The following is a 16,186-nucleotide window of genomic DNA, read 5'->3' on the forward strand; positions in this document are numbered from 1 at the left end:
TTCATAGTGCTGTTGAAGAAGAAATAATAGTATTAATCCTTAGCATTTTTATCTTATTGTTCCCAAGTTGTAATCAAATTATCTGGTATTCAAATGTTTCTTTGAAAGTAGTATTGACAATGTGTGTAGAACTAGGAAGACAGTACAAGCTTGAATATTCCGAAATTATTAATTGGGTACTATGATTTCATGTTTTTGACATTTGTTTGTTTAATATAATCTTTATTTCTCCTTAATTTCAGGACTGCTAAATCATCTAACTGGAATAGTAATCAGAATGATTACTCCAGTCTCAGTGATTCCCAATTCCTTTTTGGTTCCCAGTTCTGTCCAGAAAGTTCAGATACCCAGTCAGCACCCTTGGACTTTGATGTCCAGTTGAAGAACCCAAAACAGTCACAACAGAATTCTTTGGATGTGAGTCTCATTTTCAGAATTTCTCTGCACACATTTACAGTCATTATATGAAATAAATAATATTTATTCTGTTGGATTATATTTTAGAATTGTACCTATTTAAGAATTTCCTAAATAATATATATATGTACATATACATATATGTGATTTTTTTAAATTTTGGGGCCACACACAGCGATGCTTATAGGTTACTTCTGTCTCTGAACGCAGAAATTACTCCTGGTGGTGCTCAGGGGACCATATGGGATGCTGGGGTGCAAACTCAGGTTGACCCCATGCAAGGCAAGTGCTCTACTCATTGTAATATTGTTCTGACCCTGGGGATTGATAGCACAGCAGGATAGGATGTTTGCCTTGCACTCGGCCAACCTGGGTTTGATTCCCAGCATCCCATATGGTCCCCCGAGCACCGTGAGGAGTAAAACAATATATATATATATATTGATATATATACATCGATATATATATATATATATTGCTCTGACCCATAAATTTTTATTTTAGATAAACATTTTTCTTAAGAAATGTTTTTCATTTTTTTAAGGCGAGTTCTTTATTTTATTTTACTTATACTTTTTTTTTTCTTTTTGGGTCACATCTGGCAATACTCAGGAATTATTCCTGGCCTGCACTCAGGAAATACTCCTGTTGGTGTTCAGGGGATCAGATGGGATGCCGGGGATCGAACCTGGGTTGGCTGCCTACAAGACAAATATGTCTTACCACAAATATGTACTATCACTCTGGCCCCTAAGAAATGTTTTTCCTGATACACAAGTAGTTTGTAGATTTTAGTCTACTATACTACATTCTCTCCTTGAAGGAGATGAAAATTCTGTGGTTTAAGTTAATAAAAAATGGGCCGAAATAAGGAGTAGATTTTCTTCAGTGAGTCCTTGATTTTTTGAAACCAGCCTGTCTTCTTTTGTAAGAAATATTTCTATATATAAATTTATTTCGCTCAACTACTAGATTTAACTTTATATATAGACTTGCCTGAACCAAATAGAGACAATGAATAAGATTTATTTACTTTATTTATAAGGGTGTACTCTTTTATAATACAAAAATTGGTAACTAGTGATAGGAAGGAATAGATGTACTGAGTATTTTAGAGAGTTTTACCTATGAATTCAGTGAATGGTTTACCATGGTTATATAACTATTTAGTTCATATAAAACTTATAGTAGGTCTAGTTCATCAGCAGCTGAGCAATTGCAATCTGAGTTTAGCTTACTTATGTAGGGTCTGGAGAGATGGTAGAGGTTTAAGGGACTTGCCTTTCATGTGACTGACACCAGTTCAATCCCCAAGCACAGAACCAGAAGTAGCCCTAGGTATGATCAGTTATTGCCCTCAAATCAAAAACAGAAAAAAACCCACTCATATAAAGTTTTAATCTTCTCAGAGACACTATTAATAATTCTGTTATTGCCCTTCACTGTATCACTATCATCCCATTGCTCATCGATTTGCTCAAGTATGCACTAGTAACGTCTATTGTGAGACTTGTTGTTATTGTTTTTGGCATATCAAATACACGCCACGGATAGCTTGCCAGGCTCTGCTGTAAGGGCGAGATACTCTTGGTAGCTTGCCGGGCTTTCCAAGAGGGATGGAGGAATTGAACCTGGGTCGGCTGCGTGCAAGGCAAAGATCCTACCCACTGTGCTATCACTCCAGCCCCCTACCAAAAATAAATTATTAAATTTAGAGGCTGGACCTATAGTCTGCTAGGGTACTTACAACAGCTGACCTGGGTTCTGTCCTTGCCACCCCACTGGGCATCGTAGGCAACAACTACAAGGTATGACCCAAAATCCAACAGAAAAAAAATGTATTGTTTATGTGACAACTCCTGCTACTCAGTTTTATCGGACACAGGTTTGGGTTTTGAAGCCACAAGTGGCAGAACTTTGGGTCTATTCCTGGTGGTGCTTGAGGATACTGCATTGTTTCAAAGATTGTACCCTGGCAGATTGCTTACAAGGCCAGACCTGTACTCCTGGACTATTTCTGACCCCAGAAATTTAAATTCTGTATAAATCCTGTGAACCTTGTGAGAAGGACACAGATTGGCATGAGAGGGGACAGGGATGAGGCTTATCTGGTAGAAGCTATGGCAGGGATGCCAGCAACTATATGCTTCCAGTGTGCTTATATTCTCAAAATTCAAAATTATATTCTCAAAAATTCAAAGGTTTGAGTTCCCGATAGGGGCCAGAGAGTCCAGTGGGAAGGGCACTTGCCATGCATGTCACTGACTCAGCTTCACAACCTGAATTCCCAAGTAGTGATCCCTGAGCATTGCTGGTTTGGCAGACCCCCATCTCCACTCCCAACCACACACAAAGCAAAGAGGAAGTTATCTGCCAACAGCAGACATGTAAAATCCACCAGTATATTCTCAAGGTTCAGTTCTGTTGTTTGATTTTGTTTTGTGGCCACACCTGGCAGAACTCTGAGCTTACAGCCCAGGTTTTCAGACTATACGAGTACTCCTCTTGGTATGTGATTTTGTATAAGAAAAAGGAGAAGAAAATTACATTTGATCCAAAAAAAATGTTCATGCTGAGAGCCCATAATTCAGTCCAGGGTACTGAAGGGCAGGTAGGATGTGGGTGGGGCACGAGAACAAGAGTTTCTTGGGGGATCTAATCAATCTCAATGGGGTGAAAGCAGTGACTCCTACTGTAATTGTCCTTAAGTATACATAATTCATTTAAGCTATATGAACTGACACTTTATATATATATGTGATTTGGTAAAGCAGACTCCTACTGTAATTGTCCTTAAGTGTACATAATTCATTTAAGCTATATTAACTGACACTTTATATATATATATGTGATTTGGTAAAGCAGAAACTACACTAACAAAAAATTGCTTTATTATAATTTTCTGCTATAAAAAGGAACTACCATATGCTATGTTGGTTTTTAGAATTGTGATTTTCACTTAAATCTTACAGAAAATAGTGACTGCTATAAATATTTTTTATGTGTTAGAATGATTTTTTCATTAACAGAGTGAACCTAGTGTTTTCGCAAAGTACCAGACCAAACCCCACTTATTTGGAGGAGGAGGAGATTCAAAAGATGGAACTTTATTTCCTCTTCCTGTGTCAGTTAGAAAATCAAAAGACTTGCTGAAGCAGTTTGAGGAGAAAAAAAAAAGAGCAGAAGACAAATATGACAGGTAAGCAAGTCTTTTTTTTTTTTTCCCCTTTTTGGGTCACACCTGGCAATGCACAGGGGTTACTCCTGGCTCTGCACTCAGGAATTACCCCTGGCGGTGCTCAGGGGACCATATGGGATGCTGGGAATCGAACCCGGGCCGGCCGTGTGCAAGGCAAATGCCCTACCCGCTGTGCTATTGCTCCAGCCCCAGGTAAGCAAACCTTTTGAATGAAAGAGAAGAGTCATCTTTTCTGAGGGAAAGAAGAAAATGGAAAGTCAATAGTGAAATAACTCAATGCCAGTGTGATAGTTCTCTTGTCTTTATAGATCATATAATAATTACCCTATTCTTTTTATCTGCTTTCCTGTGACTTATGACAGATTTATAACTTACATTTTTGTTCTCTCTGAAAAATAAAAGATAAAGAACTTATTATGGAATGCAATATTCAAGTGATGTCTTAATTTTTCATAAATTTCTGCCCTTTAATTTCTTTATTTTGTGCTCAGGGGCTTTTCTATGTAAAGGTTGTTCCCATGCTAAATTTTAAATGTTTATTGTTTTATAATTATTTTAAGTAAATATTTGAGCAACTAAAATATTTAATTTTCAAATATTAAATTTGAAGTTACAGAGGAAAATAAACCCTCTTTTTTTTTTCTTTTTGGGTCACACCCAGCGATGCACAGAGGTTACTCCTGGCTCTGAACTCAGGAATTAGCCCTGGCACTGCTCAGGGGACTATGTGGGACGCTGGGAATCAAACCCAGGTCAGCCGTGTGCAAGGCAAATGCCCTACCTGCTGTGCTATCTCTCCAGCCCCGGAAATAAACTTTTTAATTTCTTGGTAATTAGTTTTTACCAGGAAAATAACATAGGTATTACAAAAATCTTAACAACCAAAATAGAAAAATCTTAACAACCAAGCAGAGTTGCACTTTATTATTGTGACAGTAAAATATTTTTTCTTCCTTTTTATTCCCTTCCTTCCTCTGATTTCCTTTCTTTTTTAATAGTGAAATGAGTTTCAGCTAATCATTTACAAGATGGCAAATATATACACGTAGAAAAACTATACATGTAGAATTTATTTAAGAAATAAATTATGAGAAGTGTAAAGAATATCTTTAGAGAATGTAAAGCTTGAAATGACTTTTACAGCAAGCAGAAAAATATATTTTGGTAAATTCTGGTGAAAACAAATCCCAAGATTTTTTTTTTTGTTTTTGTTTGGGGTCGTCACATACACTGGTGTGACGGTAATAATTTAAATTATTAAATTAATAATTTAATACTGGTGCTCAGGGCTTACTCCTGTCTTGAGGAATCAAATGGGGTGCTGGAGATCAAACTCGGGTCAGCCATATGCAAGGCAAGTGCCTTACCCACTGCACTACTGCTCCCAAAATCCCAAGATCTTTAATTCCTTTTTTCTATTAATAAGTTCTTGTCAATAAATATGGTAAGATGAGTGAAAAATGTTTTGGTTTTTTTTTTCTTTTTGGCTCACACTCAGCAATGCACAGGGGTTACTCCTGGATCGTGCACTCAGGAATTACTCCTGGCGGTTCTCAGAGGGACCATATGGGATGCTGGGAATCGAACCCGGGTTAGTCGTGTGCAAGGCAAACGCCCTACCCGCTGTGCTATCGCTCCAGCCCCGTGTGAAAAATGTTTTAATGAGAAGCATATCACTATAAACTTGGAGAAAAGAGAATAGGTGTGATACAGAAATGTTACAAACCAATAATATACAAATTGATATATTTTGAAAGTACATTTTCCCAAAATAATAGGATATATGAAATTTAAAATTCTCTGAAGAAGGCTTTATCTTTTAGATTACATTTGTTATAATTTAACTCTTTGATTAGTTGTTACTATTATTGTAGGGTAACATCCAGAGATGCTTGGGGGACTTTGTGGTCTGTGAGATTGGGCCTAGGACCTTACATGAAGGACCTCAAACCCAGGGCCACCTGGCATGTGCTTCACTCCTTTATGTTACCTTGCTCTCCCTTAGATCTTCTCTGTTAAACAATCTGGAATAAGAAAAATAATCTTCTTTAGGGTGTTTGCTTTGCATGTGGCCGACCTGGGTTCGATACTGGGTTCAGTGCTGGGAACTGAACCCAGGTCAGCCGCTTGCAAGGCAAACGCCCACCCGCTGTGCTATTGCTCCAGCCCCCAATAATTTATTTTTTAAAGAGAAAGAAAACAGCTTCCCACTAAAGGACATGCTTCCTTTTTATCCAATTTTGAAAAGTTCTAATGAAAACTTCTGATAAACTTACTTAGGTCCTGGGTATGAATAAAAGGGTTGTGACTGTAAGTTCTAACCAGAATCAGTCAGGGGCTACTTCTGTCATGTGGTGGCAATGATCAAACCCAGGCCTCCAGCGTGGAAAGCTAACAACTTAGACCATTGGTCTCAAGAATTGTTTTTCTTGCATGGAGAAAGTAATACCCCCATTGGATTAAAAGGGGACATCAAACAGTGGATGGTCATTACCCAAATTATCATTATCTATAATATATTATAAAACAGATTAGGCTTCTAATGAATTAATAAGTACCAGAAATATAGCATTAAAATAACTTTTAATTCAAGAATTGTTGATGACCTTAGTGAAATTTATTCATTCATTCAAGAAACACTGTAGTAAGGACCAGGGAGATGACTCAGTGCATTGAAACACACCCTTTGTATGTTGGAGACCTGAGTTTGATCCTTGATATTGCATAGTCCCGTGAGCACCACTGGAATGCTCCCTTGCTCTGTCCCTCACCCCCACAAAATATTTGCTGTGCAACAGGCACTGTAAGAGAACAAAGGACTTGTATCAAGAATATATAAAGAGGGGGGGCTGGAGAGATAGCACAGCCGGTAGGGCATTTGCCTTGCACGCGGCCGACCCGGGTTCAAATCCCAGCATCCCATATGGTCCCCTGAGCACAGCCAGGGCTAATTCCTGAGTGCAGAGCCAGGAGTAACTCCTGTGCATCGCCAGGTGTGACCCAAAAAGAAAAAAAAAAAAATATATATATATATATAAAGAGGGGCCGGAGCGATAGCACAGCGGGTAGGGCATTTGCTTTGCACACGGCCGACCCGGGTTCGATCCCCGGCATCCCATATGGTCCCCCAAGCACTGCCAGGAGTAATTCCTGAGTGCAAAGCCAGGAATAACCCCTGAGCATTGCTGGGTGTGACCCAAAAAGCAAAAAAATATATATATATAAAGAATCGGCGGCTGGAGCAATAGCACAGCGGGTAGGGCATTTGCCTTGCACGCAGCATCCCATATGGTCCCCTGAGCACCGCCAGCGGTAATTCTCTGAGTGCAATACAGGTAGTAAGAGGTCATTGTGTTTGTTCAGGGCATTCAGTATTTTTATCAGGATGATAAGGCTGGAGTAGCTTTTTAATTGGGTGGCAGCTTTGGGGTGTGATGTGACTGCTGAGGCTTCCAGAAGTACAGGGTGGTGGGGAGAGGTAGCCTATCCCCATTCCGAGAAATCCTGGAGTGGAAATGCAAATTTAAATCTCAGTGAGATATTACTATTCATCTATTATCATAGCTAAAATTAAAAAAAATAAAAAGCAAAAGCAACAATATCAAGTTCTAGACAACCATATGGAGCAGTTGAAATTCTTTTTTTTTTCTTTTTGGGTCACACCTGGCGATGCACAGGGGTTACTCCTGGCTCTTCACTCAGGAATTACTCCTGGCAGTGCTCAGGGGACCATATGGGATGCTGGTAATTGAACCCGGGTCGGCCGTGTGCAAGGCAAACACCCTACCTGCTGTGCTATCGCTCCAGCCCCAGCAGTTGGAATTCTTATTGGTGGAATGCAAAATGATACATTCTAGGGGTTTTTTTTCTTCTTTTTTTTTTTCAGTTTTTTTCCTTTTGAGAGGGAGGGGTGGCGTCTATACAGAATAATGTTCAGGGTTTACTCCTGGCTCTGTACTCAGGAATCACTCCTAGCAGTGCTCAGCGGACTATATGGGGTTCCGGGGATCAAACCCAGCAGCTATGTTAAATACAAGTGCCTTACCCACTGTACTATCTCTCCAACCCCAAAAATGATATAGTCTGGAAAAGCCTAGCACTTATTTTTAATAGAAAAACTTCTCCCCCTCCTTTCCCTTTGTAGTTGTCATTGTTGTGAGGCTTGCTAACTTAAGTTGTGGTAGTCACACTGTTGTTGTGCATCAGGGATCATAACTTCTAGTGGCACTGTGGGTCATGTTCAGCACTATAGGATTACCCCAGAGATCCAATAGCCTCATGCATGCAAGGCAGTGTTCTACCACTGATCTGCATCACTGGGTCCTAAAAGTCTCACAGCTTCTTATAAAATCAAACATACTTTACTATTTCTACAATGGTAAAATGGTAGAATGGAGAAATGTGCCCTAAAGTATGCAAGTACAAATATCAAGAGAGGAGATGCAGGTAGCACATGCACCTTCCCTTCCCTTTAGAAAGGGAAGTTGCACATAACACTGTCATTGCGCATGTCACATAGGCTAAAATTTACTCATATGGCTATATCTAGCTTTCAAGGAGTCTGGCAATGTCTAGACCTATCTGAGCTATTCTGACTCATCTAGGTGATAGTAGATTCTAGGGTGAAGGTGAGGTTTCAATGCCAGAGAGGTAGTCCAGTGGATAGGGCACCTGCCTTGCTTGCATCTACCCTGGGTTCAATCCCCAGCACCACATATGGTCCTCTGAGCACTGCCAAGAATGATCCCTGAACACTGACTGGTGTGGCCTGAAGACAAAATAAACACGTAAAAATCAGGATTCTGACTTCCATTTAATAAAACAAGATTTTTAAGTTCTTGCCACTGTCATACAATTAATTCTCAAGGGCTACCGTCATGGGAAACTCCCCCAAAACAAGGTTTAAAATTAATTTAGTGAAGTTCTGCTGCCACTACTTCCTACCCATGGTACCCTAGACCCTCCCTGCATATTGCCATTACATAGTCCTGGAGCTTCTATCAGTTTTCTAGAACACTTACCTTTCTGTTATTGTAGCTAGAGACACCAGAGAGAGAATTCATTTTTTTTCCCCCAGCAAAGCATCTGTGAGACGAGAGAACAGGATTCCTGAGAAACGTAATCAAGTCAAGTGTCCAGATCAGTGTTCCCATACTTAATTTTCTTCTTCTTATTTTTTTTTTTTGCTTTATGGGTCACGCCTGGCTCTGCACTCAGGAATCACCCCTGGCGTTGCTCAGAGGACCATATGGGATGCTGGGAATCGAACCCGGGTCAGCCGCGTGCAAGGCAAACGCCCTACCCACTGTACTATTACTCCAGCCCCCCAAACTTATTTTTTTTACTACCCTCTTTTTAAAAGTTACTCCTGAGAAGGCAGGTATCACCCACTTTGGAAAAGACTGACAGAGGAGGAAAGTGGTTTAACTTCCCCGCAAACCCCTAACCTGAAGATCTCAAGCAAAAATTAGATTCAGATGTGTAACAGCTTAAGATTCTAGATTTCCACTCTAACTATAAAGTTGTAAGTGCTGTAGTAGAGGTTGTATCCAAGTGCTTTGGGAGTCCCAAGGACAGGCTCCTCACTCTGACTGGAGGTGTCAGAAAGATTCTATCCCAGGGAGTACATCTAAACTGAGTAGGAGTTTTAGGCAGAGTTTGGGTCTGTCAGATTCTCAAGTCTGCCTCTGAATCAGCTTACTCTGTGAACCTCCAGTAACACTGTTTTATATAACTCTGTTTTGGTGTATTTTAAAATAAAAATAGGATTGTTTCCTATGGGCTTTTTTTGTAATCATATTTTTCACTTAATAATTGGAGGCCAAGGGTATATAGCGCAAAGGGCTCAACACATGCAGTAAACCCAAGTTCAATCCAGGGCACTGCATGTTCTCCTGATCACAGCTGAGAGCACTGGACCTGGAGTAGCCCCTGAGCACCAATGAGTGTGGCCCAAAACCCCTCTCCCAAAAGAAACCTATGGATCGGGAGCAATAGTACAGTGGGTAGGGCATTTGCCTTGCATGTGCCAATTTGGGTTCGATTGCTGGCATCCCATATGGTCCTCTAGCACCATAAAGAGTAATTCCTGTGTGCAGAGCCAGAAGTAACCCCTGAGCATCACTGGGTGTGGCCCAAACCAAACAAAAAAGGAAACCTATACATTTAATTATTTATTCTATTTTAATTTCATTGACAAAATAGTTGTAATGGTTGCGTTATAGTCTATATGTCTTTCACAGGTCACATTTTAAATATTTAATACAACATGAAAGAATTTCAAAAATATACAATGGGGAAAGGATGTTTTTAACAAAGACATGATACCCCCTAAAAAATCTCTAAATAGAATAAAACAAGCACAAGACTTGAAAAATCCTAGAATAAAACAGGGGAAAAGCTTCTTGACATTGCCGTTGGCAATGATTTCTTGGATATAACACCAAAAACACAGGCAACAAAAGCAAAAATAGACAAGTGGGATTACATCAAACTAAAATATTTCTGTACAGCAAAGGAAACAACAAAATGGAAATATTCCTACGGAATTAAAAATATTTGCAAGTCATGTAGTTGATAAAGGATTATATATATACATATATAGGTGTACGTATATATATATATTTATATATATATATATATATATATATATATATAGAGTGAGAGAGAGAGAGTGAAGTCCTAAAAAATACCCTTCAAAAGAGTGTAGTTAAAAAATGGGCAAAAAAAGACCTGGAAAAATAGCTCAAGTGGCAGAACATGTGCTTGATATGTACAAGGCCCCTGGGTTCAATCCTTGGCACTGCATGTGACCTCCCCTCTCTCCCCAGCTCTTCTGTCTATAGCCCTGTTGACTGGAACTAGATATCATTGTACCACTAGACCAAGTCTCACCAACAATGGCCCTTTCTCTGCTGGAGATGACTTCCATGGAGAAAAAAGATGAACAAAAGAACCGAACTGACATTTCTTCAAAGAAGAGATACAAATGGCCAACAGATATATGAAAAGTTATTCAGTACCTCTAAGCACCAGAGACAGATAAATTAGAAACACATTCCACACCTGTAAGGATGACTGTTATTTAGATAAGTAAAGAATAACAAGTGTTGGAAATAGTGTGAAGAAAAAGGAATTCTTATACTTAGTGGGAAAGTGAACTGGTAGAGACACTGTGGACAACAGTATGGAGTTTACAAAAAAATTTCATAATGGAACTAAAATATTATCCATTAGTTCCTTTTCAGGGTATACATTCAGAGGAATTGAAAATACAGGAAATTGAGGAAATATTTGCATCCCCTTATTTATTGAAGCATTAAACATAACAAAGATATGAAAGTAACGAAAATATGGATGAATGGATAAAGAAACTGAGAAGGGGTCAGAAATGGCTCAGTAGCTAAAAGTACCTGCCTTGCAATTATAATGTCATAAGTTCAATCTCTTATGATGCCTGTAGACTCTGTCCCATAACCTTTGCTATCTGGGAGCCCTGGTGCCACAATAGTGTGTTGTATCTCTGATGCACAGCCAGGCATGTGCAAGTAAAGATGTGCAAGCACTGTGGCCAGGAATAAAATCTCTGATAAATGTGTGTGAGCACCACAGCAGCCTCTAGTGAGGATATAACCAGAATGTGCATGGGTACCACATTAAAGTGTAAGCACTACAACTGAAATGTGCTACTTAGTCTGGAGAGATAGTACAGGGGTACAGCACTTGCCTTGCATGCAGTTAACCGAGGGTTAATCCCCCACACTACATATGATTCCCCCTGTGCTTCCAGGGGTCACTCCAGAGCATAGAACCAGGAATAGGACCTGAGTAAAGCTGGTATGGTCAAAGATACCCCCCAAAATATGCAACTTCCAGCAAGCTTGTGAACATCACAGCATGTGCAACCCCTGTTCATTACAACAGAATAGCAACAATGGGAAGGGAAGAAGAAAACAATGAAAAATAAAATATTGTAGGTTTGGAATGTAGCACAATGGTAGAGCACTTGCCATGCATGTATGAGGCCTTGGGTTCATTCCCTGGCACTGCAAAGAAAAAAATTAATATTTAAAATACTGTAGTTTATGAGGACTTGTTTTTTAAAATGTGATATATACATATAGTGGAATATTCTTTGGTTGTAAAAGATGGAAATACTGATGTTTGTGATAGCATGAAAGAACCTAAAGAATATTCTACTAAGTGAAATAAACCAGACAGAAAAACAGATACAGCATGACACCGTTAACTTGAGGAATGTAAAGTAGTCAAACTCAATAGATGCAGGTTACAATGATAGCTGCTGGGTTAGTGGGGTTGGAGAAGTTAGTCAAAGGGTACAAAATTTCAGTTATTTAAGATGAATAAATCCTATAGTTACTATACTGTAACTTTTGCTAAAATGGCAGATGTTTGTTAAGTGACTTGAGTTCTTATTTTGGCAAAATGGGGACACCCCCACTGTGGTACTCAGGAGGCCTATGGGCATTCCTCACAGCGATTCCCAGCCAGCCAAGTTTGTGGTTCAATGTGAGGGCCTGACGATGTGGTGCTGTTGGGTTTGTGGTGCTGGGGATTATCTGGATTACTGTGTGGTGACCAGGGGACCATGTGGTGGCAGGGATTTGAACAAGGGTCTGCTGAATGCAAGGCATGTGCTTTAAGCCTTGTACTCTCTGATCCCTAAGTGACTTGAATTTTTTAAGACATTTTCTTTTGTTTTGGGCCTTCCCAGGGGCCACTAGGGGAATACCCTTCAGTGCTCAGGAGTTCATAAAATGCTGGGTATGAAACCTAGGTTTACTCCTGACTCTGCTCAAGGATCACTCCTGGTGGTTCTCAGTGACCATATACAACACCAAGGATCCAACCAGGGTCAGTAGTGTGCAAAGCAAGCCCCTTATCTATAATGTACTATCTCTCCAGCCCCACAAATGTTGATTTATAAGGTATACATTATAACTTTATATGTAGTTATAAGACAGAAGCTGGAGCCATAGTACAGTGGATAAGGCACTTGCCTTGCATATAGTCAACTGGGTTTAGTCCCTGGCATCCCATATGGCTCACCGTGCACCACCAGATGTGATTTCTAAGTGCAGATCCAGGAATAATGCCCTGAGTACCACCAGGTATGGCTTAAAACCCAAATGATAAAAATAATAATAAAGTTATAAGCCAATATTAAAAGAAATAGCTATAATAAGGAGCTATCATTTATATAAAATACTTAAAATTATATACAAAAGCTATTTAGTTTGTGTAATAAAGTTCAGTGTTATGAATATTTGTTTCCAAATGTGCTAATCAGAGAGTGAGGTCACTAGAATAACAGACATGCTAACTGGTGGTATTATATAGTAGAGATTTTCATATGTAGTGCTTTGGTAGAATTATGAGACTTTGAGACACCTTTAAAATAGTCTTTGGCGGGGCTGGAGAGATAGCACAGTGGGTAGGGCATTTGCCTTGCACGCGGCCGACCCAGGTTTGATTCCCAGCATCCCATATGGTCCCCCAAGCACCGCCGGGAGTAATTCTTGAGTGCATGAGCCAGGAGTGACCCCTGTGCATTGCCGGGTGTGACCCAAAAAGCAAAAAATAAAATAAAATAGAATAAAATAAAATTGTCTTTAGGGACTGGAGCGATAGTACAGTACAGTAGGTAGGGCGTTTGCCTTGCACGTGGCCAACTTGGGTTCAATTTCCGACATCCCATATGGTCCCCCAGCACGTCCAGGAGTAATTCCTGAGTGTACAGCCAGGAGTAACCCCTGAGTAACACTGGGCGTGACCCAAAAAGCAAATAAATAAATAAATAAATAAATAAATAAATAAATAAATAAATAAAAAAAATTGTCTTTAATTGTATGCATTTTTCAATAAAATTATTCACTGTCACTCTCATCCTGTTGCTCATCGATTTGCTCGAGCAGGCATCAGTAACGTCTCCATTGTGAGACTTGTTACTGTTTTGAGCATATCGAATATACCACGGGTAGTACAATAAAATTACAACAAATAGAATTTCTTTTTCATTTTATTTTTATTTTTTGGGTTTTGGGGCATAGTCAGCTATTCTCAGGGTTTACTTCTGGCTCTGTTCTTTCTTTCTTTTTTTTTTTTTGCTTTTTTGGGTCACACCCAGCAATGCTCAGGGGTTACTCCTGGCTTTGCACTCAGGAACTACCCCTGGCAGTGCTTGGGGGACCATATAGGATGCCAGGGATCGAACCCGGGTCGGCCGCGTGCAAGGCAAACGCCCTACCCTCTGTGCTATCGCTCCGGCCCCTCTGGCTCTGTTCTTAAAGATCACTCCTGCACGGCTCTAGGTACCATATGTGGTGCCAGGGATTGAACCAAGATGCAAGCCGAATGCCTTACCTCCTGTATTATATCTCTGGCCTTACTACGTTTTTTAAAAATACAACTGGGGAGGGAGGGGGCAGGACACGGAAGAGATAATATAGAGATTAAGGCTTAAGTCTTGCATATACCCAACCCTGTTTTAATCACAGAGATTAAACACACAGACAAGTGTGTAAGACTTGCCTTGCATAGGACTGACTTCGCTTTGATTCCCAGCACCATATATGGTTCCTTGAGCACTGCCAGGAATGATCCACAAACACCACCAGGTGTGGCCCACAAGCCAAGTAAAATAAAATGTGTACAATCTAGGTTCAATCTTGGCATCACATATGGTCCTGAATTTTGTCAAGAGTGCTTTGAGGGGCTGAAGCAATAGCACAGCACAGTGGGTAGGGCGTTTGCCTTGCATGCGGCCGACCCAGGTTCGATTCCCAGCATCCCATATGGTCCCCTGAGCACCGCCAGGGGTAATTCCTGAGTGCAGAGCCAGGAGTAACCCCTGTGCATTGCCAGGTGTGACCCAAAAAGCAAAAAAAAAAAAAAAAAACTAGTGCTTTGAGCACAGAGCCAGAAGTAAGTCCTGAGCACAGCCAGTGCGGCTTCCCCAAAAAACAAATTACCCAGTTAGGTTTAAAATTTGATATATTGAGGGAATACAGGAATGTGACTTAGTGGCAGGGAACAAGCCTTATATGTATGAAGTCCTGGATTCCATTTATAACACTACAAACAAGAATAAAAATTTCTGTTTGGTTTAGAGGAGTAGCACAGTGACTGCTATTCAGTCACCCCAGTGACTTAAGGAGATAATCTTTTATTTTTCACATTTTTTTTCCTTTTTGGGTCACACCCAGAGATGCTCAGGGGTTACTCCTGGCTTTACACTCAGGAATTACTCCTAGCAGTGCTTGGGGGACCATATGGGATGCTGGGATTTGAACCCGGGTCGGCCGAGTGCAAGGCAAATGCCCTACCCGCTATGCTATCACTCCAGCCCTACCCCAGTGACTTAAAATTATATAGTCATCGGGGCTGGAGTGATAGCACAGCAGGTTGGGCATTTGCCTTGCACGAGGCTGACCTGGGTTTGATTCCTAGCATCCCATATGGTCCCCAGAGCACCACCAGGAGTAATTCTTGAGTGTAGAGCCAGGGGTAACTCCTGTGCATCGCTGGGTGTGACCCAAAAAAGAAAAAAATATATATATAGTCACAAGTTCAAATCCCTGCTGTCACCACATATAATGAGTAGGACCCCATAGTTTTTTGTTTGAGCCTATTAGTTCTGCACTCTCTAATCCCTATACTAGTCATTCATTAGTATAATCTCTAGTTATACTAATGAATGATTTCTGGCCATGCCTCGCCAAGTGTGTATAAATGTTCTATTCCTCTGGGCCACTCCCAAAAAACATAAGCAATGAAGGAATGGGAAATGAGGTAAAAATTGTTCATGGAATTATCTAAATACTGTCTCCATAATCAGAGTAATCATCATTACTCTAAAGTGTGTTTAGGAACTGTGAGCTATCAGAAAGACTATCTTCATGAAAATGAAAGTTAGGGTCAAAGAGACAGTGCCGTAAAGTGCTTGCCTTGCATGTAAGCAGCCAACCCATGTTTGATCCCCAGCACCAGGTATGATTCCTTAAGTCCTGCCAGGAATGATTCCTGAGCACAGAGCCTGAAGTAAGCCCTGAGAACACCTGGCTGTGGCCAAAAGGAAAAAACAAAAATTCGTTCTGTTTTACATAGTAACCACTGAGTTAAATTTTTGCCCTGGCTAAAATACAGAGTAAATTTAAAAAAGGAAAATCTGGTTCTGTTTGAATATGGTCATGAAAAGTCTGTATTCTCTTGTTTTCCTTGCGGACATTCAGGTTCCTCAGGGTCTGGTCTCTAACTCTGATCAAGCACTGTGTGGTGCAATACTAGGTGGAAGCCAGTCATGTTCAGGAAATCACTCTGTTCCATATTGTTTCAGTATTTCACAAGGACTTTTTTTCTCTTTTTTCTCCTAGTGAGACTCTGTACAACTTTATTTCCCATGTCAGAGAAAGCATTGATAGGGTAAGTAGAGTTGCATTTTAAGGAGTTAAAAAATCTTGGCATTTCTGGGAAAGGGTTTCCCAAGCTGTACTCAGGAGGTTTGGAGCTCCACGGGCAGTTCTTAGTCAACCTCAGTTCAGCACAAGGGCC

At 40.3% G+C, this 16,186-nt stretch overlaps 1 protein-coding gene across 1 annotated transcript in view; it reads left to right on the top strand.

Annotated features, from left to right (window-relative positions):
- The window catches only part of IHO1 (interactor of HORMAD1 1), a 39,060-nt gene that overhangs the window by 4,021 nt on the left and 18,853 nt on the right, over positions 1 to 16,186 (top strand). The window contains exons 2-4 of the mRNA XM_012934201.2: positions 243 to 417; positions 3,447 to 3,616; positions 16,009 to 16,057. Coding sequence (XP_012789655.2) covers positions 243 to 417; positions 3,447 to 3,616; positions 16,009 to 16,057 — 394 coding nt within the window. The remainder of the gene's footprint in view (positions 1 to 242; positions 418 to 3,446; positions 3,617 to 16,008; positions 16,058 to 16,186) is intronic.

This window comes from Sorex araneus, chromosome 4, assembly GCF_027595985.1.
Source record: "Sorex araneus isolate mSorAra2 chromosome 4, mSorAra2.pri, whole genome shotgun sequence".
Taxonomy (NCBI): Eukaryota; Metazoa; Chordata; class Mammalia; order Eulipotyphla; family Soricidae; genus Sorex; species Sorex araneus.